Source organism: Lactuca virosa, chromosome 7 (genome assembly GCF_052849685.1).
Source record: "Lactuca virosa cultivar CGN04683 chromosome 7, Lactuca_virosa_CGN04683_v6, whole genome shotgun sequence".
Lineage (NCBI taxonomy): Eukaryota > Viridiplantae > Streptophyta > Magnoliopsida > Asterales > Asteraceae > Lactuca > Lactuca virosa.
The window spans coordinates 223,662,549-223,686,214 of NC_136432.1; the positions used below are offsets into that span (position 1 = coordinate 223,662,549).

Consider the following 23,666-nt stretch of genomic DNA (forward strand, 5'->3'; position numbering starts at 1 on the left):
AATATATGTTGGAAGTCGTATGTGAATTATGTGTTTATTTCCTGGATTATATGTTAGGATATATATATATATATATATATATATATATATATATATATATATATATATATACATAATGTGTTATGTGCGAACCAGATATGGTTCTAATTTATGTTAGGATAAACAGATAATATTATATAATAATATTCAAAGTAAAATTGTTGAGAATATAAATGATTAATTATACCTAATACTCTTATGGAATATATATATACACACTAAGATAGGTTAGTATCGCCCAAGAATAGATTTGGTATTAGAACGTTTGGTTCATGTACTGTAATCTAGTCTAGGGATAAACTTAAACTTATGGAAGATACCTAGTTCAATTAAGTTGATATTAGGTAGTCACATTAGGAGAATGTGCGTAAACTAGGAGCAGAGAGTAAAGTTATGTTCCATGAAACTTCTAGGTGTTGATGTACGGTAGCTCCGTACGGGATGACCAAAAATGGTGGGTTCGGATCAGGAAATTATTAGCGGTGTGTCTGGTAACCCCCAGAGTAGGTGATAACACTTAATCATTCTAGATGATCTTGTGAATTACGTTGCTAGTGTGAGCTCATTACTCATAGACATAAGGACACCATATTCATCAAATACTCTGAAGGCTCATTGCCTTTGTGACTTACACAGACCAAGGAAGCCCTAGTTGTGTACTCAATCTTAAAAATTCATCAGGAAATATAATTTCTCCTTGATAATCATGGTTTAGGATCTGTGAGGATCGGTAGAAATCGATAGCCTAAGATCTACAAGGATCAGTAGGAATAGATATGTAGGAATGTAAGACTATATGGATTTAGTATGGTAACGGTTGGTTTTTCGGGTCTGATAATTAAGGAATATTATCATATCAATATCGTGGGATTGAAATCCCTATGTATCTCACCAGCTTCACCCAACCTGACCCATTCAGTTTATATGTATCACAGGTATCAAGACTTAAGCCAGTGGAACTTGATTAGGATGCTGAGTGATTAAGAAACAACCTGTAATAGTATTCAGGACCATCAGGTATTTACGTTGTAGCTTATGTATCTGTATTTATTATGACATCCTTAGGATTTTAACATTTTGAAAACAAACATTTGCAATCAAAATGATCTTTTGCATTGGGATTTTCCTCAAATATAAACAAATGATTTTTAAAGCATAAAGAAAAGTTTTAATTAGTTCTGAAAATTAGAGGATGTCACAGTTATCCACAAAAATCCTTTAGATACTTGTTTTACATACACATTGACAATATGGTGTTTGTATCTTGAAGTGGAGTCTTTCGCAAGAGAGATCTCATTTCCAAATAGCACAGTGGGAGCACGATTGATCTTGAAGAGATTCAAGAGTCATCCGATGAAGCAGCTTTTGAAGATACTAGCTCTCAACCTGAGAACGAAACTGTTGAGCCCATTGACAATTCGTTTCCCCTTCGTCAGTCCAGTAGGGTTAGCATACCACCTTCGTTTTGTGGTTTCCATATAACTACAGAAGGTGATACAATTGTTAGTGATGCAACACTGGTAAATTTGGATGAGCCTAGTAACTACAATGAAGCAATGGTAGGTCGTGAGGCTGCTAAATAGAAAAAGTCAATGGATAGCGAGATCAAATTCATGTATGATAACCAAGTATGAACTTTGTTTGATCAAGGACTTGGTCGAAAGACAGTGGGTCGTAAATAGATCTTTAAGAAAAAGACCGACATGGATGGTAATGTACAGACCTACAAAGCTAGGCTGGTTGCAAAAGGCTTTACTCAAACCTAAGGGATTGACTATGATGAGACCTTTTCATCAGTTGCCAACATTAAGTCATTTAGGGTAATGCTTGCCATAGCTGCTCACTATGACTATGAAGTATGGCAAATAGATGTCAAAACTGCTTTCCTTAACAGGAAACTGGCTGAGGATGTTTACATGGCTCAACCAGAGGGTTTTATACATTCCAAATTCCCTAATAAGGTTTGCAAGCTTAAAAAGTCCATCTATGGATTGAAAAAAGCATCTCGTAATTAGAATATTTTCTTCCATGAAAAGGTCAAAGAGTTTGGATTTTCTAGAAGTAAAGATGAATCTTGCGTGTATGTAAAAGCTAGTGGGAGCATAGTAACTTTTCTGATAGGAAATAGTATTCCAACCTTGCAAGAAGTCAAGTCTTGTCTTGGGAAATGTTTCGCTATGAAGGATCTAGGAGACGCTACATATATACTTGGAATAAGAATCTACAGGAATAGGCATGAACGATTACTAGGATTAAGTCAAAGTACATACTTGGATAAAATATTGAAAAGATTCAACATGGAAAATTCCAAGAAGTGAGACTTACCCATGAATCATATTGTTAAGTTGAGCAAGACTCAATGCACCAGTAGTGATAAGGAGATAGATACTATGAGTCGGATTCCATATGTTTCGGCTATAGGATCGATCATGTATGTTATGACATGTACTCGACCTGATATGGATTATGCTTTGAGCATGGTAAGAAAATATCAAGGAAATTCTGGTTTAGCTCATTGGACGACAGTGAAGAACATTCTTAAGTATTTGCGAAAAACGAAAGATATAATCTTAGTTTTTGGCGTCAAAGATGAACTTAAGGTGAGTGGGTATACTGACGCCGGTTTTCAAACAGATCGAGATAACAGTTGTTCTCAATCTGGTTGGGTTTTCTTGTTAAATGGTGGGGCAGTAACTTGGAAAAGTTCCAAGCAACAAACGGTGGCTAATTCTACTTATGAATCAGAGTATATCGCAGCAAGCGCGGCAGCGAAGGAGGCTATGTGCTTAAAGAATTTTATTGAAGATCTTGGAGTTGTTCCATCAATCCAAGAACCAATGGAGATTTTCTGTAACAACGAGGTTATAGTATCTTTGACAAAAGAACCTAAATATCATGGTAGAGCTAGGCACATCAAGAGGAAATATCACTACATTAGACATAAGTTTGAAGAGGGTGCAGTCGTGGTGAATCATGTATCATCAGAAGAGAATCTTGTTGATCCTCTTACGAAGGGTGTGAGCGAGATCAAGCACTTTGAGCATGCTAGGAGTGTTGGACTGAGAGACAATATTAGATTTTAGATGTTATTGTTGATATTATTTTAAAATTATATAGTAATAAAATTGAAATTGAATAGTGATTAATTAAATGGAGATTTCTTTATATTCAATGTGTATGATGCTATTTGTCAATTAATTTATTATTACATTTCACTTTGCATGTTTTACTTCCTGAATATTAAGTTATTCGAAGCACCACAGTCGATCATACTTTGGAAGTAAGTATTGATTTAAGACTGTCATGAATTGTTTGTAGCTTGTCCATAGAGACTGGACATTGCATTTGGATTGCTACAGAATTCATGAGTACTTAGAAATAGAGATTTTGAGTATTGGCTAAACCCGTACTTAGAGATTACTTCATGGATTTAATCACGAGTAATTCTAAGACCATAATATCCTCTATTCTTTAAACGGATATATGTAAGTTATATTTCACAAGTTGGTTGTGCATTGCTTTACTCCAACGCATCTCGTAACTGGGTACTATAAAAGGTATTTCATTGTATGACTTAATGAGTGAAATTATATGATTATATAGTTGAAGTTTATTCGTTCCTTTTGCCTTAATAGGAAAAGTGATATCTATGGGGCCCTCGGTGTTTTGATGTTGAGATTATAGTGATGGACCCAGCCGGGACTAAATTGATGTGTTCAATTGGTAGTCTAATGACATCATCACAAAAACAAAATCTTGGACAAGAGATTGATTATAATCCATATCTCATGTTCATTCGATATCTGGAAGAACGAATGAATAATTGATCACTTATCTTGGGACCAATAGAGTCTGGTAGTGTCTTTGAAAACACTCTTTACTGGTTATTTGGAGTTGTACGAGAAATTGTAGTTAGTGACTTATCCAAGTGGGAGACTGTTGGATTAAGGTGTCTAAGGTCCTAACTAAATTGGTATAAAGTTGATGAATAAAAGTAAAGTCCGTTTTGGGTTGCCCTCATAACCAAGAAATTGCTTAGATTGATTTTAGGAGAGAGAGAGAGAGAGAGAGAGAGAGAGATATATATATATATATATATATAAATGTTTTATTAATATATTATATGACTAATATATTAATTAGAAATAGTTATAATTAATTTAGAATTAATTTGGAATTAATTATGGGTTAATTAGAATTAACTATGGGTTAATTAGAATTAATTAAAAGTTGAAGGACTATAGTTGTAATTGTTCAAAAGTTGAACAAATGACAGGTTCCAGAACCTTCTCCCGGTGGACGGTTTGGAGGCTCCTCTTAGAGCTTTTTGAAAACCTTTATATAGATAATCAAGGAACTAGATAATTACCTTATTTGAAATAATATTATTTCATGTTCACATTAGGGTTTCTAGGTGTTTCCTAATCAGCTATAAATATAGCCTTATACTTGAGGATTTTCGGCCATGTTATCACACATACTAAATTCGAAAATTTGCCTCCTTTCCCCTCTCTCCTAATTCTTCTAGGGTTATTGTGTTGTGGGTGTGAACCATTAGAGGCTTGCACACAACTGAAGCTAGTTTTCAAGAGGCTATTGGATTGATCTAGTTGGATCAAAGGGTTTGTTTACAATAACAAATCAGAGGTATGTTATTCCTTTTGTGAATTTTGGTTTTCATTAGTGTTTAGAAGTTTTGTTGTTCAATAGTATGTTGCTTCAATAGAGTTATGACATAGATTAAATTAGGTTGCATGTACCCTTAAGATTTTAAGGTATTTTCCGCATTATTACATGCTAAACCCATCATTCTTATTACCCTGAAACAGTTTCTCCAAGGTCATCCAAACCCTATGAGCAGAAGCTTTATATTTTAAGATCATATTGAGGAGGGTTTGCGATAGAGTGGCATAGATCCAGGAGTAGATAACGTTATCAATATGAGTCCACTCGGCATCGACGTCGGTCGGTGTATTGATTGGGGATGTCAAATGCTCGGAGACTCCATAGGTCGCAGAATGAGTAGGAAATAATTCCTTCCATGTGTGATAGTTATGACAATCCAGATTGAGAATGAGTGGAACAGAGGTCCGGATATTAGTGATTCCATATGGCTTTTCATAAGCCATTAGAGAACGAAGAAGAAGAATAGTAGATTGAAGGTGTCGTAGGAAGAAGAAGAAGAAGAAGAAGAAGAAGAAGAAAATTAGGGTACGGTAATAATAGCTTTGATACCATATTATGAAGGATAATTTCCTAGGAAAACATATCTCATTACCATGCAAAAATATATACATGTACACATACAATAGAGATCAATACAAAAGGCCTTCGGCCAATAATGGACTAAACTACATACAAAAGTACAATACATAAATATATACTAACAGTAATATATTACAATTTGTTTCATGCATTAATATTCTTGTTTCATTCGTATAAAGATACAATAAGCCATAGCCATGATGCTATGGTCCCAATAAAAATTTGTTAATTGAACATATCAAGAATATTGGGTTTACATTAAACAGAAAAATAAATTCAAAGATTCTTCACTTGTTAATGCATGGAAAGTGCATAAGAGAATGACACCTCACACTTGATTCACTTGCAAAACCATTGATGTCACTCGTAAGTCATATCAAACACTTCATCACCAACCCAACAAACTTTACAGTGTCATCCTCAACCATGATGCCATCAATCATCATCACAACGAGGTACATACATGGAGACAACTTACTTATTAAGTTTTATTGTAACCATTTCTTCTCGATTTCTCTCAGAATTACGTATATCCATAGAGAAATCTGTGGAATGCATATCAAGTGTTTGATTAATTGCCTAAGTGAAAATGGGGAAGAAACACATTATGTTTCCTGCCACCGAAGTTGATTTGACTAAAGTCAAGTACGATCCTGGAAAAATCCAAGGTTCTTCTTCTTCTTTTTCTAACTGTTGATCGAATGTTTTTATCATTTCCGAAATAAACTAGATTTGCTTCTTGGATTTGTTCACTTTGTTACAGCTCCTGATGTAACTAGGATATGGCTATGGCTTTTTGTCAAGTTGCTTGAAACACCATTGATACGTCATGTGATCTTTTCTTACTTGAAGATACAAAACAAAATATAAGAGGTTTGTTCCTTTAACTTCACAACTAACAAACTCTCTTATTTTTTTTAAACTTCAATTTATGCTACACATGTGTTAAAGGAGATTATGATATCGGAATCAGAATGTTTCGACCTGAGTTCCAACCTCAAGGTTTTCTCCTTCAAACTCTTAACTCCTACTGATATTGTTTAAAACTGTTTAAGTAATCTCACGAGTTCGAAATTTGATATTAAACCTGAACCAGAACTAGGAGTTGTTTGTATTGAAGAAGACAGAAGATCTGAAGATCGAGTTGACTTAACCATTAGATGTCTTCCTCATTATGATCATGCCTCTGATTTAGCCTCATCATTTCGCTATTGGAAGATTCGTGATTATACATATTTGTACATATCAAAGATCACAACCTCATCAATTTCTTGATTATACATATTATTTTAATTTATTTATTTATCTCACTTCAGTTTATTTTATTTAAAGAAAATTTTATTGTTACTGAAAAAACTCAAAACTTCTAACCCTAAAAAGAGGATGTTACATAATTAGTATGTATTTATTTAAAAAAAACAAATTAAATTGGTTGTGAGAGATGAAAAATATGGATTTTTATATGTTATGAGATGAGAGATGTATAAATGTGAGGAAAGAGAAAAAAAATGATGTGATAGTAATGTAAAAAAAATGTTAGAAATGATGAAAAATACAGATTTTTTCCGTCTTAAGAGATTAAAAATTAAATTCTAACGTTCAAAATATCGAAAAATATCACATAAAATTTTATAGCTACATATTATAAATTATCAAATACTAAGTATTTTATAACTATGTGGAGAAATTTTACAAAAATGGTCTTACTTAATATGTAAGTTTACAAATATAATCCATGTTTAATAGAAAAGTTATAAAAATTATCAAATATTTCATAAATTTACATAAGACAAAATTACAAAAATGGTCCCTGTGGTATGCATTTTTTTTTGGGGTTTTAGTCCAAACCACGACTTTTTTGGATTGGTGGTCCTTTTGAGCTAGTTTCATTGCATTTTTGGTCCCTCCGAATAGTGAAATGACTGTAATACCCTTAGGGTATTTATTTTCTATTTTTCTTTCATTTCTTTTTAAATCTAATATTAATTTATTTATTTTAATAATTAAAAAAATAAGAAGGGGCCCACCCCCTCTCTCTCTCTCATAAACACACACATACACCCAACTTTGTCTTCCTCCCTCACCTGCTAAAATTATAACACGAAAATACTTAGTAACCCAGCAACATTCATGTATAGAAGATAAGATAATAAACACCCAACACATAAAAGCATCGAAAACAGGGTAAAATTGTTCTATTATAGTATCCCCCTAAAATCAGTCAACACCCATATCAAAAGAACACCAACAGAGCTATCTAGTTCAACTTACGGAGATCACCACCACGAAGACGAAGAACAAGGTGGAAACTGGACTCCTTATTGATGTTATAATCAGCCAAAGTTCGCCCATCTTCCAATTGATTCCCTGCAAAGATCAACCTCTGTTGATCCGGTGGAATCCCCTCCTTATCTTGAATTTTGGTTTTAACGTTATCAATGGTCTCGGAGCTCTCAACCTCCATGGTGATTGTCTTCCCTGTAAGGGTCTTAACGAAGATTTGCATACCTCCACGAAGACGGAGGAAGAGATGAATAGTCAAATCCTTATGGTGGAGACGAGATCGGGTAGGGAACTCACCGAATCTGCAACATGAACGACAGCGGCTGGTGGAGCTATTGTAGGGCTTGTCGTCGGAGTTGTCGAGGCAACGACGATCGACAAAGGTGACCGGCATTCCAGATCTGTGAGAAAGTGGCGGTGAGCAGTTGATGGTGAGCTTTTGATATATATTTGATTTGAGAAACAGTAAGGATGATTGTACAAACCTTGATTCTGATCATGGTGTTGGTGGTTGATTTTTGGTGGCCGGAAGGAGAGATGGTGGTGAGCAGTTGGGGTTTGAGGAAGACGAGGGTCGTGAAGAAGATGATGGTGGATTGTATCTTTGGATATTGAAACTGGAGAGCGAGAGAGAGAGAGAGAGAGGGTGGGCCTCTTCTTATTTTTTATAATTATTAAAATAAATAAATTAGTATTAGATTTAAAAAGAAATGAAAGAAAAATGGAAAATAAATACCCCAAGGGTATTACAGTCGTTTCACTATTCGGAGGGACCAAAAGCGCAATGAAACTAGCTCAAAAGGACCACCAATCCAAAAAAGTCGTGGTTTGCACTAAAACCCCCAAAAAAATGCATACCATAGGGACATTTTTGCAATTTTGTCTTTACATAAATAGTATATGCCTAATCAAGATTTTTTTTTAAAAAAAAAAAGATAAAAGGAAAAAGGGTGTCTGCCTTTCACAAAATTATAGAAATAATATAATAAATATAAATAATTTTTCTCTCTATTTCATAAAAATATAGAAATGGTCCCTATGTTTAATAAAATGACAAAATTGCAAAAATGGCCCCTGTAGTATGTATTTTTTGGGGGTTTTAGTCCAAACCTCGACTTTTTGGATTGATGGTCCTTTTGAGCTAGTTTCGTTGCGTTTTTAGTCCCTCTGAATAGTGAAATGACTGTAATACCCTTGGGGTATTTATTTTTCATTTTTCTTTCAATTTTGTAAATCTAATAGTTATTTTAATAATTAAAAAAGAAGGGCCCACCTCTCTTTCTCTCATTGTCTTTTACATAGTAACTAAACCCATCGTCTTTTACATTGTAACTCATACATACACATATACATACTTTGAAAATCTATTATGCAAAATATGGAAAAAACAAAACACCTCGACAAATCATTTTCGATTTTGTTTCTGGGTCAGACTAACACCAACCACATCAGTCATCCCACCATACCTGTTGTGAATCGGATTTCAAGATCAGACATGTTCTGCTTTGCAAGGGCATATATTGTTTTGTTTTATACATGCTTGAGGGGAGAGGGATGCTCTGTTATGGATAATCGATTCAGAATGGGTTGAAAAGAACCTGAAATGTTTCATCAAAAGTGCAGAGAAATGACAAACCTTCCAGCCAACTAGATAGAGCAGGAATCAAACCTCATATAAGATCTTTATAAGATCGTCAACTGCAAGAGTTTTAGAGTGAGAAAGACTAACTTGTTTCTATCAGATTTTGGGTTTTGGAGATATACAGGTCCGATTTCATAGTTTTCTTTATATACATCTGAATTCCAAAATTTATGCTCCTGAATGAGGATCAGACGATTTCGTTTTGCCCAGATTTATATGATCTTATAATTTTTCGTTTTGCTCCTGAATGGGAGGTTTGGTTCAGAAGCAGTCAATAGATGGATGATTAGATGGGGATAATTTAGGGTTATCGTTCCCTTTTCCTGTGGATAGCTGACTTCAGGCGATAACAGTGACCGGCGATGAGGCGAAGGTAAATCAAAGAAGAAGACGAAGGTGTGGGGTGAAGCAAGGAGTGATGAAGGTGAATGGTTCGGCCGGGGAAGAATGGTGGTGGGATCGTGTGTGTGTGTGTGTGTGTGTTTGGAGAGAGAGAGAGAGAGAGAGAGAGAGAGAGAGAGAAATGTGGGTCCAATTTAATTATTTATTTTCTTTTTCATTTAAATTAAATAGAAAAAACATGAAAAAATATCATAAGGGCATTACAGTCATTTCAGTTTACCGAGGGACCAAAAACGCAACGAAACTACCCAAAAAGGACCACCAATCCAAAAAAGTCGTAGTTTGGACTAAAACCCCCAAAAAATGCATACCACGGGAACCATTTTTGCAATTTTATCTAATAAAATTATAAAAATAGACTCTATCAAGTGGCAAATCTACATAAATATTCCATGTGTTTCCCAAAATTACAGAAATAGTCGGTCTCTAATTAAAAAAGGGATATATACAGTAAAGTCCCAATATTCTCATCGATTTGACAAGAAAATCCTAACCTTTATTTTTTTGACAGTAAAGTCCAAATTACCAACAGTTTTTGACACTTTTACCTTTTTTTCCGGTTAGCCGGTAATTAGGACTTTATTGTCAAAAAATAAAGGTTAGGACTTTCTTGTCAAATCGTCAATTAAGACTTTACTGTCAAAAAAATAAAGTTTAGGACATTCTTGTCAAATCGTTGAAAATATTGGGACTTTAGTGTATTTTCGTAACCCAAGAACTTTTAATTGTGACTTTTGTTCCAGCACCACTGTTTTTCTTACGATCATCATCTTTACCCTGACACAATCACGATCAGGAGAAACATATGCAAAAGAGAGAGCGAGAAAGGGTGAAAAGACTTGTAAAAAATTTTCCTTACTTCGCCACCAAATCTTGAACTAAAAAGTGGGGACAGATTATACAAATACAAACAACACATGCCTTGTCAAAAAAGTGTGAATGTGGAGAAGGGAAAGAAGGGCAATTTCGTTTTTTTTCGGTTTCTTATTTCTCCATTTTTAGGACTGCAAAAAGCCAACACAACCCTGGTTCTTTCTTTCTTTCTTTCGTGATTATCTTCATTTTTTTCAATGTCGGTTTGTTGAGATTAAAAAAATGATTTAACAAGAAGAAAACGTTAAGGATTTCAATAGGATCTACCTGACTAGATAATGTTTTAATAACTCTTATGCTTAAAGAGTATCATACGATTAAATTTCTAACAAAAAAAAGGGATATATACACTAAAGTCCTAATATTTTCAACAATCTCACAAGAAAGTCCTAAACTTTATTTTTTTGACAGTAAAGTCCTAATCGACGATTTGACAAGAAAGTCCTACACTTTATTTTTTTGACAAAAAATTCCTAATTACCGGCTAACCGGAAAAAAATGGTAAAAGTGTCAAAAACTGCTGGTAATTTGGACTTTACTGTCAAAAAAATAAAGTTTAAGACTTTCTTGTCAAATCGATAAAAATATTGGGACTTTAGTGTATATATCCCATTAAAAAATAATAGAGAAATTATGATATGTTTCATAAAATTATAGAAATAGTTCTAGCCTAATACGGGATTTATAGTGATGGTCTCGTGTTTCGCATAAATTAGATAAATAGGCTTTATATATAAGAGATCTTTATAAAAATAATGTCGAAGATTAATAAACTCGCCGTAACACACAACCATCCCAATAGTTTTCTTATAATATAAATTAAAAAAAAATGTCGGTCATCCAACGCTAGCCGATCCAAAATGTACAAAAGATTATGAAACGTTGATACCAACGGCGATATCGATATTTTCGCAAACAATAAATACCACATTCCTTAATTAAAACAAAACAATAGCTTCAATCCCTACTTAAACCCCAAGCTACTTCATTCCATAATCATATAATCATCGTCATCACCAAATACCAACTTCTCTTGTATTCTCTCTATCTCTATCAACACTATGAATCGTCACCCACGTCCATATCGCACCTTTCTTCCAAACCAATACCTAAACACCCCAACCACTGTTCGTACACACCAACCACTGCAACAGTACCTTCATAAATGGTCTGTAGATGAAGATCAAGTCGCTATACTCAACAGTGTCGACATGTATTCACCACCGTCGTCTTTCTCCACCCGCACACACCCACCACTGCAATTTATGGGCGGAGGAAACTGGCAGCAGTCTGAAATCGTAGATGAAGTAGTTATACTGGAGAATATTGACATGGATCAGAGCTTTAGACATGAAGGGTTGACGAAGAAAGTAATCTCCAAGAATCTTAAACTGAAACAGATCAACTGCTTTGAAGAAGAAGGAGAAGATGAAGATGGGATTTGTGTGATATGTCAAGTTGGATTCGAGAGAAAGGAAACTGTAGGAGTTCTTGAATGCAAACATCGTTACCATGTTGAATGCATTAAGGAGTGGCTTTTTCATAAGAATTTTTGTCCTCTTTGTAAGGTTTAGGTTTTTCCTGTGTAAAATCGTTTTAAATTGATTTATTATTTTGTTTTTAATATAAAATTAGTTCTTGTTTATCAGTATCTCTTTACCTGTTATATGTTTGTGCTTATGATTAAAAAGCCTCATAAATTGTTCAAAATATACTGTATATTAAAATGACCGAAAAGAGAATCTTGAATGTTTATCACAAATGGCCTATTATTTCATAAGACATTTTTTTATGTAAATTGTTTTATCATTGATCCCCACGAGATATCCTAAAGAATCACGAAAGTTAAAGGTTGCGAATTTTATTATAGATTTATGTAAAGGAGACTATGAATAACGAAACTTTGCGAAAAATATATCTTACTAAATAAACTGTATTTTTGTGATAAATAAATAAAAATTGTCATTTTAGTGATTAGTCCTTTTGTAAAAATATTTGATATGTGATTTAATTAAAGGATTTGATAAACAAAAAAAATGTTTGGTTGTCCACAAATCGTACCTCTAAAATCCCGTACTAAACAATTATCCGTTTTGAGTTATGGATACAATTTATCTAGACATTTAGCTCAAATTAAAATTGATCAAATGGGTTATATATAAGTCATCAACAATTTAATAAAAATAAATTAAAAGGAAAACTTACTTCACATTTTTCTTAAAAAATGACATTTTCATTCAAGAACCTACTAACAAAAAGCTAGAACACGAAAAACATTACGGAGTGTGGCCTATGGAGTGGTGGTTTAGACCTGAAAAGATGGGTGTCAACTGTAATCAATATAGTCATGAGCAACAATGACTTGGACTCTTGGAGTGGTGGCTTATAACTCTAAAGTGTCCCTTCCTCTTACAAGCTAGCTTTTGGAATTGATATACCTAGATTTGTCCAGTAGTCTACAAGGGATAAATTGGGAATTCAAATAAACAGAGAGCAACTTATGAGTGGAAGGGGTATTTTGGGTATTTATATTATTTAGTTTGTTTGAGCATAATGCTTATAAGAGGATAGTGTGAATGAGGGTAATGTCATCTTTTGTGTGAAATTTGGCATTACTACTTGGGAGAGGCAAGACTCTCAAATCACTAGCAAGCATTAAGTTATCTTCGTTCATTTTGGTGTTAGTCTCAGTGTTTTATCAATCGATATTATAAGTTTTTGCTTTGTTTCATGTTTTGAGTTCCTCCTGCAAATCAGTTCATAACAATTTAGGATTGCTTACTTAAAACAACATATATTAAAACGGGGTTAATTTTTTTTTTTTTTTGTAAACGTATGTGGTACCAAAAAGACCAAGTTTGTTTGATATTTCGCAAAAAAGAAAAATGAGCTTACAATATGGTTTTTTAGAGGGTTAAAACCTAATACATAAGAAAAAAGATAATATGGAGTCCATATATAAATAACATTTTCAAATCGAAATTTCTATTTTAAGTACATTTTATAATATTTATCCAACCATTCAAAAAGACTCATTAACATGACCAAAGTGCAATTAACCGATAAACACTCTAATTAAGAATAATTGTAAGAGATTAATCTAAACTTCAAATGTCTATAATTAGTTTAAGATGGATTATATTGAATATTTTAAATTTAAACTTTAATTAGTTTAAGATGGATTATATTGAATATTTTAAATTTAAACTTCCACCGAAGAGCGTGGTGGAAATATTCTTGTTTCACTCGTACAATAGGCATGATGCAATGCTCCCAATATATTTATTTTTTTAAATAAAACATATCAACAATATTGAAAATTACATCAAACAGAAAAATAAATTCAAAGATTCTTGCTTCACTTGCTAATGCATGGAAAGTGCAGAAGAGAATGACACCTCACCCTTTAGCTTCACTTGCTAAACCATCGATGTCACTCGTAATTCGCATATCAAACACTTCATCACCAATCCAACAAACTTCACACTCTCATCCTCAACCATGATGTCATCAATCATCATCACCACAAGGTACATGGAGACACAAACCTTACTTATTCTTAACTGTAACCATTTCTTCTCGATTTCTCCAAGAATTCGTAAATCCAGAGAGAGAACTGTGGAATGCGTATCAAGTGTTTGATTAATTGCCTGAGTGAAAATGGGGAAGAAACGCATTATGTTGCCTTCCACAGAAGTTGATTTGAGTAAAGTCAAGTACGATCCTGGAGAAATCCAAGGTTCTTCTTCTTCTTCTACTACTACCTGTTGATCGAATGTTTTTATCATTTCCGAAATGAAACTGGATTTGTTCATTTTGTTGCAGCTCCTGATGTAACTGGGCTATGGCTATGGATTTTTGTCAAGTTGCTTGAAACGCCGTTGATAGGTCCTGTGATCCTTTCTTACTTGAAGAAACGAAACAAAATAACAGAGGTTTGTTCCTTTAACTTTAACAAATCAAAAACTCTCTTATTTGTTTAAACTTCAATCTATGATTCTACACAGATGTTAAAGGAGACTTTGATACCAGAAACACCAATGTTTAGACCTGAATTTCCTCCTCAAGGTTTTCTCCTTCAAACTTCCAACTCTCATTGATTCTATTCAAAACCATTTTACTAATCTCATGAGTTTGAAATTTGATATTAAACCTAAACCAGAACCAGAACCAGGAGTTGTTTGTATTGAAGAAGACAAAAGCTCTCAACACCGAGTTGACTCAGCCATTAGATGTCTTCCTCACTATGATCCTTCTTCTGATTTAAATTTAACCCCATCATTTCACTACTGGAAGATTCGTGATTATGCATATTCATACAGATCAAAAATCACAACCCCATCAATCGTATGTCATTTTCCCCTACTTTTTTATGCTTCTTCAAGATATATATAAATATACATATACATTTTACAGATTGCAGAACATGTGATCACTGCAATACAAGAATTCAGCAACAAAAAACCTCCAATACCTCTATTGATTTCTTTTGATGCCATGGATGTAAGAAAACAAGCTGCAGCTTCTACTCAAAGGTTTTATACAGGAACACCATTGTCAGTATTGGATGGGATCTTCATGGCAATCAAGGATGATATAGATTGCTATCCTCATCCATCTAAAGGTATATATTTATATAATATACAAATGTATAATTGAATAACTGTATATCATACTTTTTAATTATCTAATAGCTACACACATAACAATAGGTGGGACAACATGGTTTCATGAGGTACACAGTGTTGAAAAAGATGCAATTTGTGTATCAAGGTTACGTAATTGTGGAGTGATTTTTGTTGGGAAGGCTAATATGCATGAATTTGGACAAGGGACTACAGGAAATAACTCAAACTATGGGTAATGTTTTCACTTTTCATGTTTGAATTTCCAAATTGGTCTTTTTTTTTTTTTTCTAAAAATTCTTTTGAAATTACAGAATTACTCGAAATCCGCATGATTTGGAAAGATATACGGGTGGATCTTCATCGGGGCCCGCAGCGATTGTAGCTTCTGGGATATGTTCAGCTGCATTAGGAACAGATGGAGGAGGTTGTATATAGGCTTTGAAATTAAGAAATCAAATTCTTTTTTTTTTTTTAAATTCTCATGGTGATAAAAATACATGTTCAAAATCATAGGTTCGATTCGTATTCCATCTTCTCTTTGTGGTGTTGTGGGATTAAAAACAACATATGGTCGTATCGATATCAATGGGTAAGATTCTGTGAGTCATCTAGTGGGACCCATTATACAGTAGTAGTAGTTTGAGAGTTTCAATTTCAATGTGGATTGGGCTTTTTGTGGGCCAGTTAAGCTCAGTGGTTGCTGAAAAATATGTTTTTTGTATAAATATGATTTTTTTTAAAGCAAAAATAACATATTTGAAACAAAATTTTGAAAAAAAAAATATGTAAAAAAACTAAATTTATGATGAATTTGTAACAAAATTTTGAAATCTAGGCCAAGTGGAAAATTTTAAAAATGGGACTTGACCGATAACCAGGAAAAATGATGAAAATGAATACATTTACCAGTATTTGTGACTTAATCAGAAAAAAATATATATATATATATATATATATATATATATATATATATATATATATATATATATATTTATGGATTTAATTGAATATGAAATCAAAATATATGGACTTTATAGTAGATTTCCCTAAACTAAATGATTATTTATAATCCTTATTCATATTCTCAAGAGCATTATGCCATGGAACGACTATGGGAAATGTAGGACCAATCGCATCAAGTGTTGAAGATATCATGCTCGTGTAAGCAACTCTTATAAATTTTAATTTTTTATATCGTTTTCTCCTTTTAATAAAATCAGTTCATTGGTTTCTTCAGTTATGCAGCAATCTTAGGTGCTTCTCCTATCGATAAAATAACCCTTTTACCTGTAATTACAATTTACAACACCCTACTTTCATTTCTTCCGAATTATCCAATTTCTACTAATATACAAATCATCTAATTTACAGTCTCTCCCTTGTTTGCCTGATTTATCGTCACTTGAGAATTCTAATATTTTGTCATCAATGCGGATAGGAAAGTACACTGAGGTTATGATCGTCCTTTTTCCAATATTAATTCTTTTTTTTAATATAAAAATCACAAATGTCTTCGCATATGTTTGTTTTATAGTGGTTTAATGATGTCTTCTCACCTGACATCTCAACAAAATGTGAAGATGCTCTTAATACGTTATCACAAACTCATGGATGCAAAGTAAGTATATATAGGCTATAGCTTCATCAATCTCTAAGGGTGTAAGTGTAACTGTAAATGACCATTTTACCCTTCACATGTCTTTTTGAAGGTAGTAGAGGTTGTGATACCCGAGCTTCACCAGATACGAACATCTCATATTGTTTCATTCGGTTCCGAATCATTAGCCTCACTAACACCTCACTGTCAAAACGGGTATGTCAGACATAAATGACCATTTTACCCTTCCTACACCGTTTTTCACTTATACATGTTTGTCTTTATATTCAGGAATGAAAAGAAATTCACATTGGACACAAGGACAAATTTCGCCCTTTTTCGGTCATTTACAGCTTCAGAATATGTTGCTGCTCAACGCCTCAGGTGATTCTATAAAAAAAGGTTTATTTTTCTAACAAATAATAACTGTATTTTTATATCTGATTTTCTTTTACAGACGAAGACTCATGTATTATCATATGGAGATTTTCAAGATGGTTGATGTCATAGTTACTCCAACAACAGGGTATTATGTATAGTACTATAATTATAAACTATCATGGGTTGTTTTATAGTTTTTACAAATTCTATAAAAAAAAATGTTAAAACACTTTATATAAATTCTTGTTTTAATTCTTTTAGCACAACCGCTCCTGTAATTCGCCCAAAATCAATCAAGTTCGGGGAGACAAACATGAAGGTTACCGGTGAGTTGACTATTGTGAATTCATCAATCTCTAAGGGTGTAAGTGTAACTGTAAATGACCATTTTACCCTTCACATGTCCTCTCACCTGACATCTCAACAAAATGTGAGGATGCTCTTGATATAAATTCTCGTTTTTTTTCCTTTTCTTTTTACTATGAGAGAATTCATCTTTCAGGTGATTTGATGCGGTTTGTCATATCAGGGAATCTTCTTGGACTCCCAGCCATTTCTATACCTGTAAGTACTGTTTTACTTTACAAGTTCTCATGTCAGCCACCTAACAGACCACACTGTACCTGATTTGACAGTGTGGGCAAGGGTTCTCATATCAACCACCTAACAAACCGTATCTGATTTGATTTTGTATTGTAACTGATTTGACAATGTGGGTAAGGGTTCTCATGTAGCTACCTAGCAGACTACTCTTTACCTAATTTGACAGTGTGGGCCAAGCATAGGGTTGCTTGAAAAATAACTTTTGTGCAAAAAAAGTTTTTTTTTTCAAAATCATTTTTTTTCTAGGTGGGTTATGATAAGCAAGGGCTTCCAATTGGATTACAAATCATGGGTCGCCCATGGGGCGAAGCTACAATTTTGCGTTTGGCTGCTGCATTTGAGGTACATTTTATTCTAATTCCACCAATAAAATAAATAAAAAATAAAATATGATATTACTAATATATAAATATTTCAGGGACTACGTGCTGAAACTAAGAAGCCAGTATCATATTTCAATGTTCTAAACAAGCACTGAAACCCTAAATCCATATTCCATCAAGACATTTTTCTGTGATTATCCGAGTTTTTAGTTTGTATTTTTAATTAAATTAGAAGTATTAATATTGGAACCTTATCTTAGAATTTGGAATAAAAACTAGCTATTAGTTCACAAATCATTAAGCATCATCAACAGTAGCATTAATGTTTCAGCTTCTCATTCATATTGTACAGAATAGAATTGATGATTTTTTTTTTTGGTATGGGGGAGGGGAGAAAAGGTAAATTGTCACTAATTAAGTGGACCCAGAAACCGTGTCATCATTTGCAAGCTTTTTATCATCCACATCACTTGGGATATCTGGTCCTGGAGGGATCTTTCCTGGATAATCAGTTGTTGAAGGATCTGATCCTAACATGCTACAACAATGAAAAATTTTAAAAAAAAAAAAAAAATGAAATCAAGATTTCTTGAATAACAAAATAGAATTTGATGCAAAATATGAAAATAAATTCACCTTTTGTCCACAATCACCATGGAACGAAGCTCACAGTTTGCAAAACTACACATAAGATTTTAAATATCGGTTAAATGCAAGAAAAGCCCTTACATTTTCAAAGTTTTCATGGAAAAGACACTATAAAAAAAATCATTAACCATTTAAAACTAGAAAAATGACGGAATAACTTACTGTTTGGTAATTTCTTTTTTTACCAAGGGATGACAGTCATTACCAAATGTAGCAAGTGTATGAAACAAGAATCCACTGTGAGTTACAATAGCTATTTCCTTTTCTTCACGTGTCCATAACCTATATCAATCAATCAATCATATAATACTTGTAAAGTAAAAATAAAATTCCCTAATAAAAAATAATTTGAAACGACAATGCTAGAAAGTAGAAACTGAACTCACCAATTAAAGAAATTTTTTCCCCTATTTGCAAGCTCTTCTTTTGTTTCCCTTTCATTAGCCTTCCATAACACATCCTCATCACTTTCTATCTGAAATATATAAAAATAAAAAACATATAAATCATTTCAAAAAAAAAAAATTTAAAAAGGTTAAGTAACAGCATTTACCAATGAAAAATCGATAGCGGGAAATAGGCATTGGTATTCACTGACACTTCTCCTACGATCACAAGGATGGACACCCTAATAACCAATAGAAAATTGTTACAATACAAGAAATGTCAATGTACTATTTTTTTTTTCTTCTTCTTAGAGTAATTTACGTTTTTGGTCCTTGAGTCTAGTTATTTTTCAATTTCGGTACTTATTGGAGGTTTTTGTAATAATGTTGTTGGTCCTTGTTCCAAGTAAAACAATTACATTTTCAGGACCAAAATTGCAAAAATCAGCTATACTCAAGGACCAAAAAATAGTTGTTTTACTTAGAACAGGGATCAAAAACCTCAAATAAGGACCAATATTGCAAAATTCATGAATCTAGTAAACCTACCAAATGTTCACGACAAAGTTCAACTGCAACAATAGGAGGACAATTTAGGCTTGAAATTGCAGATCGACCACTATTTCCAACATTTGCTAACATCAATGGCATTGAATCCACTTTATCTGTGTAACCTTCTCCACCAAATACTCCAACTGCTGTTTGCATAGTCCTAAAAATTAAAATCCAAACCAAAAAAAAAAAAAAAATGATTTTCAATTTTCAACGTAGTCACTAAAAAATAAACAAAAATGTGATTCATTGTATTAATTACCTCAACAAAGGAGATGTAATAACTACTTCAATCTTATTAGCAAGCCCACATTCTTGAACATGTTTTCGCAAATTTTCAACCTAATAATTTAAAAAAAATAAAATAAAAAGTCAAAATTCAGAAAGAAAATTAGAATAATGTGGAAAATTTGTTAACCTGTTGCCAGCCTAATCGAGTTAACTCAGCATCAAAATACTCATGAGACATGTAGGCTTTGTAATCTTTGTCTCCTATTACATTGTGAACTCCTTGTGCATGCCTAACCTAAATAGCAATGTAAAAAGATTTAAAAATATAATTCTGTAATGGAAAAATTAAAATAAATTGCTGTTTCTTGGATTTAACCCTAAATTGGAGTAAAAGTTGGGTAATAACCAGGTGAAGAGTCTTGGATCGATGCAATGGATACAAACTTGAAGTCGAATCCATTTTTCAAACTGCAACAAAGATGTGTACACAGAAATTAAACAAATTGGAAGAATTTGATTAATGTGGAATGAAATTAAACAAAAAAATCAGAAATTCAGATGCAAAATCAAATTTAGGATTTCTGTAGTTTCTTTTTTCAAAGTGTTCCATGGTGAGTTGATGTATGTAAGTTATTATCAATTGGAAATAATAGTTTTGTTATTTCGGTATAATTATGGACCAAACAAATCCCAAATCTGAAAATTAAAAAAGAAAAATTGGATAGAATATAACTTCAATGCCAATAATCGAAGGAAAACTGAAATAGAAAACAGGCATTCGAAGGCCAAAACACACACATACATATATATGGTAAGAAATTAAGAAATCTTAATTTCATATGTGCGTAAGGTTTAGAAATGGTAAGAAGTAACACAGGTCCAAATCAACTAACAAATCTGATGTGGGTAAGGTTTAGAAAGAGTGACGAAATCGAGAGAATTGAAGGGTTTAGAATAAATTACCACAAGCAGATAGTGAAGGATCTGATCGATTCCTGTGGAATAGGAATCGAAGAATGATATGGAGGAAAACGAGCGCCTTTGTTGATACAAATAGTGATGGCGAAATGTGTCATCAACGTGCTGATTTGTGGTTGAAACTTGTGATTGTGATATTCGATTCTTGTCATCGACTTCTCTCCTTTGACTGCTGTGTTGACCTTTCACCTCTTTCTCCCCTTTTAAAGTTTTGATGACATGATAAATCGGGTTTGAAAGGGTGGACAGCGTGGGCAGTGGGTTGTAGGATTTTTTTGAGAGGTATTTGAGGTTCCAGATCATTCATTTATTCTCTCTCTTGTGGTACCGTATATTTTCATGTTTCTCCTTCTATTATATCTTAGCTTGAGTTTTGGTTAGTTTGTATTTTATACATGAAAACTTGTACCAAAATGTGTTTGGGTCGTAAGAGATGGGAGGAATGGATATTCATGTGTTGTGGGATGGAATGAAAGCAAGTGTGAGAAGAGAAAAAGGTTGATATGGTCGTTAAATGGCAATGGACTGGGAGGGTGGGAGCAAGGTTTTGAAAACCGGACCGGAGACCGAACCGGTCGTCTTACTAGTTCAATGGTTCAAGTGGACCGGTCTTAAAAACCGGAAAAACCGGATGATTTCATAATTATATTTAATTATATAAAAAATACAAAAAATGAAAAAAATAAATATTTTTTAAAATTTCCGGTTTTGACCGGTTTTACCGGGTTAACCGGACCGGTTTTTACCGGTTCGACCGGTTTTCACCGGTTCACACGAATACCTGTTTTTTGGCCTTTAAGAACCGGATCTGGGATCGGTTCCCGGTTGAACCGGTCGAACCGGCCGGTCCGATCCGGTTTTCAAAACATGGGGTGGAAGGGAGGGATGGACACCCTCCACCCTAAGGGTAGACGATATCGAAGGAGGTTACCGTCTTGGGTGTCTTAATACTATGTTTGTACGGGAATTCCATGTCAAGCTTCTAGCTGTTTCTTTCCTCCTTTATCTTATATTTTCTATTTTTTACTTGTTACTTGTAAACAAAAGGGTGGAAAGGGAAGAAAGCTAGGATGACTGTCTCCGTATGATTTGGATGTTTTGGGAAAGGGAGCAAGTGAAGGGAAAAAAAACAACTAATATAGAGCTAATGTGTCATTTGGAAAGGGTCGGAAATGTGAGAAGGATACTCACCACCCTAATGTTATGTTTATGTAAGGGTGTCCAAAAATCGATTCATTGGTTCGATCTTGATCGGATGTAGTGTATAATCGGTAAACTTTTGGTTCATGATATTATCCAGTTTTAGTCCTTGGTTCGGTTTCCACCGGCCATTATGTAAGTTTTTTTTTTCAAATTGTAAATGAAGTCATCATGTTTTTTGATGAATACATAGCTTCATGAAAGTATCTAAGGCTGTAAAAAAGCTTCGATATTGTGTGGGTATTAATCGAAATAAATCGGTTAGTCGTATATCGGGTTGGAACCTGAGAATATGCTTTGATGTTTAATTTAGTATGTGTGGGAGAGAATAAGCAATAATCAATAGCTTAAGGTTTCGAATTATAGAGCTTAACATGTTTGGTATCTTTCTGTATGTCTTTTACAGACAAAAGTGAGTTGCGCTCACCGTACTTTTTCGTATTGGAAAAGGATTCGAAAAGATAAACAAAGTTAAAACTAGACTCGACGAGCTTAGCAACCTTTGATAGGACTCAACCTAGAAGGCGCAGACTCAACATGGTAGTTTGGGTTCAACCACACCACCTTGGCTATGACATTGGCCACCACCTTAGCCAACCTTAGTTCGGCCTTATCACCTTGGGTTTAGTTGTAGCAACCCTTAGTTTGGCCTTGCTACCTTGTATGCGGCCTTAGCCACCCTTGATTCAGCCTTGGCCACTTTGTTCGTTCAGGTTCATCCTTGGCCTTGCCCAAGTGTGGAACCTCGTTAGCCCCCAATCTAAAAGAATTTGTTATTCTGACACATTTTGCTTTAGACTTTCTAGCTTAGCTCTTCAACTATTTTTTGAATGCTTTCATCTTTAAACTTTGTATTTAAAGTATTTAAAGTATTTAATGAGTGTGATCTTAAAAGATTTCATCCAGGATGTGACATCCCGTATTTTCCAGAACCGAAAAAAAACTTTTCTTTATGCTTTTTGTTTGCGGAAAATCCCAATATAATACAACATTGCGGAAAATGTCTCATTTTATTAAAATATCTTGAGTAAAAATGTTGTTTCAAAATATAAAACTCTAAGGATGTAATAATCAATACAATACATAAATTAAAGTGTAAAGACCTAACGGTCCTGAACATTATTGTAGGTCGTCTCTTCATCACTCGACATCCTAATCAAGTTCCAACAGCTCTAATCATGCTACCTTTGATGCATATAGTTTAAGTGGGTCATGTTTGGGAAAGTCTAGTGAGACACATAGGGTTTTCAATCCCACAGTATTACTATGATAATAATCCATAAATAATAATTTTGTAAAACCAACTGTTACCGAAAGTTATATCATATAACATAGATATCTCTAAGACTGTAACATCCCAAAAATTTCGTGTAAAATTTTCATTTTTAAACAACCCAAATTATTCATTCAGCTGTTCAAAAGATAATCATAGTGTAATGTATTCTCATACATCAGAGTAAATCTGATAACGCCTATTTTATACATATATTTCCGGTGTTTTCTTATTATTTTATACTATGTTTTTATATTATTTTGAACTAAAAGGTGCTTATAATGCTTTAAGTTATATTTTACAAATATAACATGTTGCTAGAGCGAAAAAAGAATAAAAAAGACTAGAAAACAGAGCTGGAA

The 23,666-nt window shown here is 33.5% G+C and overlaps 2 protein-coding genes across 6 annotated transcripts; one reads left to right on the forward strand and one right to left on the reverse strand.

Moving 5' to 3' along the window:
• Positions 1-13,755: 13,755 nt before the first annotated feature.
• FAAH (fatty acid amide hydrolase) lies at positions 13,756-18,374 on the forward strand. 4 transcript variants are annotated; one of them, XR_013715487.1, is made up of 19 exons: positions 13,756-14,243; positions 14,330-14,439; positions 14,512-14,572; positions 14,667-14,851; positions 14,921-15,128; positions 15,217-15,364; positions 15,444-15,556; positions 15,646-15,721; positions 16,222-16,293; positions 16,370-16,421; positions 16,504-16,584; positions 16,667-16,750; positions 16,842-16,945; positions 17,021-17,113; positions 17,187-17,255; positions 17,372-17,436; positions 17,613-17,674; positions 17,746-18,055; positions 18,132-18,160. XR_013715487.1 is itself a non-coding variant. In XM_079059254.1 (19 exons), exons 1-19 carry the CDS (start codon positions 14,165-14,167, stop codon positions 18,189-18,191), a joined length of 1,818 nt encoding a protein of 605 aa, XP_078915380.1. In that variant the 5' UTR covers positions 13,756-14,164; the 3' UTR covers positions 18,192-18,374. The 4 variants fall into 4 exon arrangements, 2 of the variants coding, with proteins under 2 accessions (XP_078915380.1, XP_078915381.1); XM_079059254.1 differs by having other exon boundaries at positions 17,960-18,055; positions 18,132-18,374; XM_079059255.1 differs by lacking the exon at positions 18,132-18,160 and having other exon boundaries at positions 17,746-17,826; positions 17,960-18,055.
• LOC145124043 (Phosphoglycerate mutase family protein) lies at positions 18,299-21,040 on the reverse strand. 2 transcript variants are annotated; one of them, XM_079059256.1, is made up of 10 exons: positions 20,817-21,040; positions 20,260-20,321; positions 20,041-20,148; positions 19,885-19,964; positions 19,620-19,782; positions 19,238-19,312; positions 19,071-19,159; positions 18,847-18,966; positions 18,673-18,717; positions 18,299-18,574 (listed from the first exon to the last, which is right to left on the reverse strand). In XM_079059256.1, the coding sequence occupies exons 2-10, from the start codon at positions 20,311-20,313 to the stop codon at positions 18,451-18,453; spliced, it is 858 nt and encodes a 285-aa protein (XP_078915382.1). In that variant the 5' UTR covers positions 20,314-20,321; positions 20,817-21,040; the 3' UTR covers positions 18,299-18,450. The 2 variants fall into 2 exon arrangements, with proteins under 2 accessions (XP_078915382.1, XP_078915383.1); XM_079059257.1 differs by lacking the exon at positions 20,817-21,040 and adding an exon at positions 20,656-20,746.
• Positions 21,041-23,666: the final 2,626 nt, after the last annotated feature.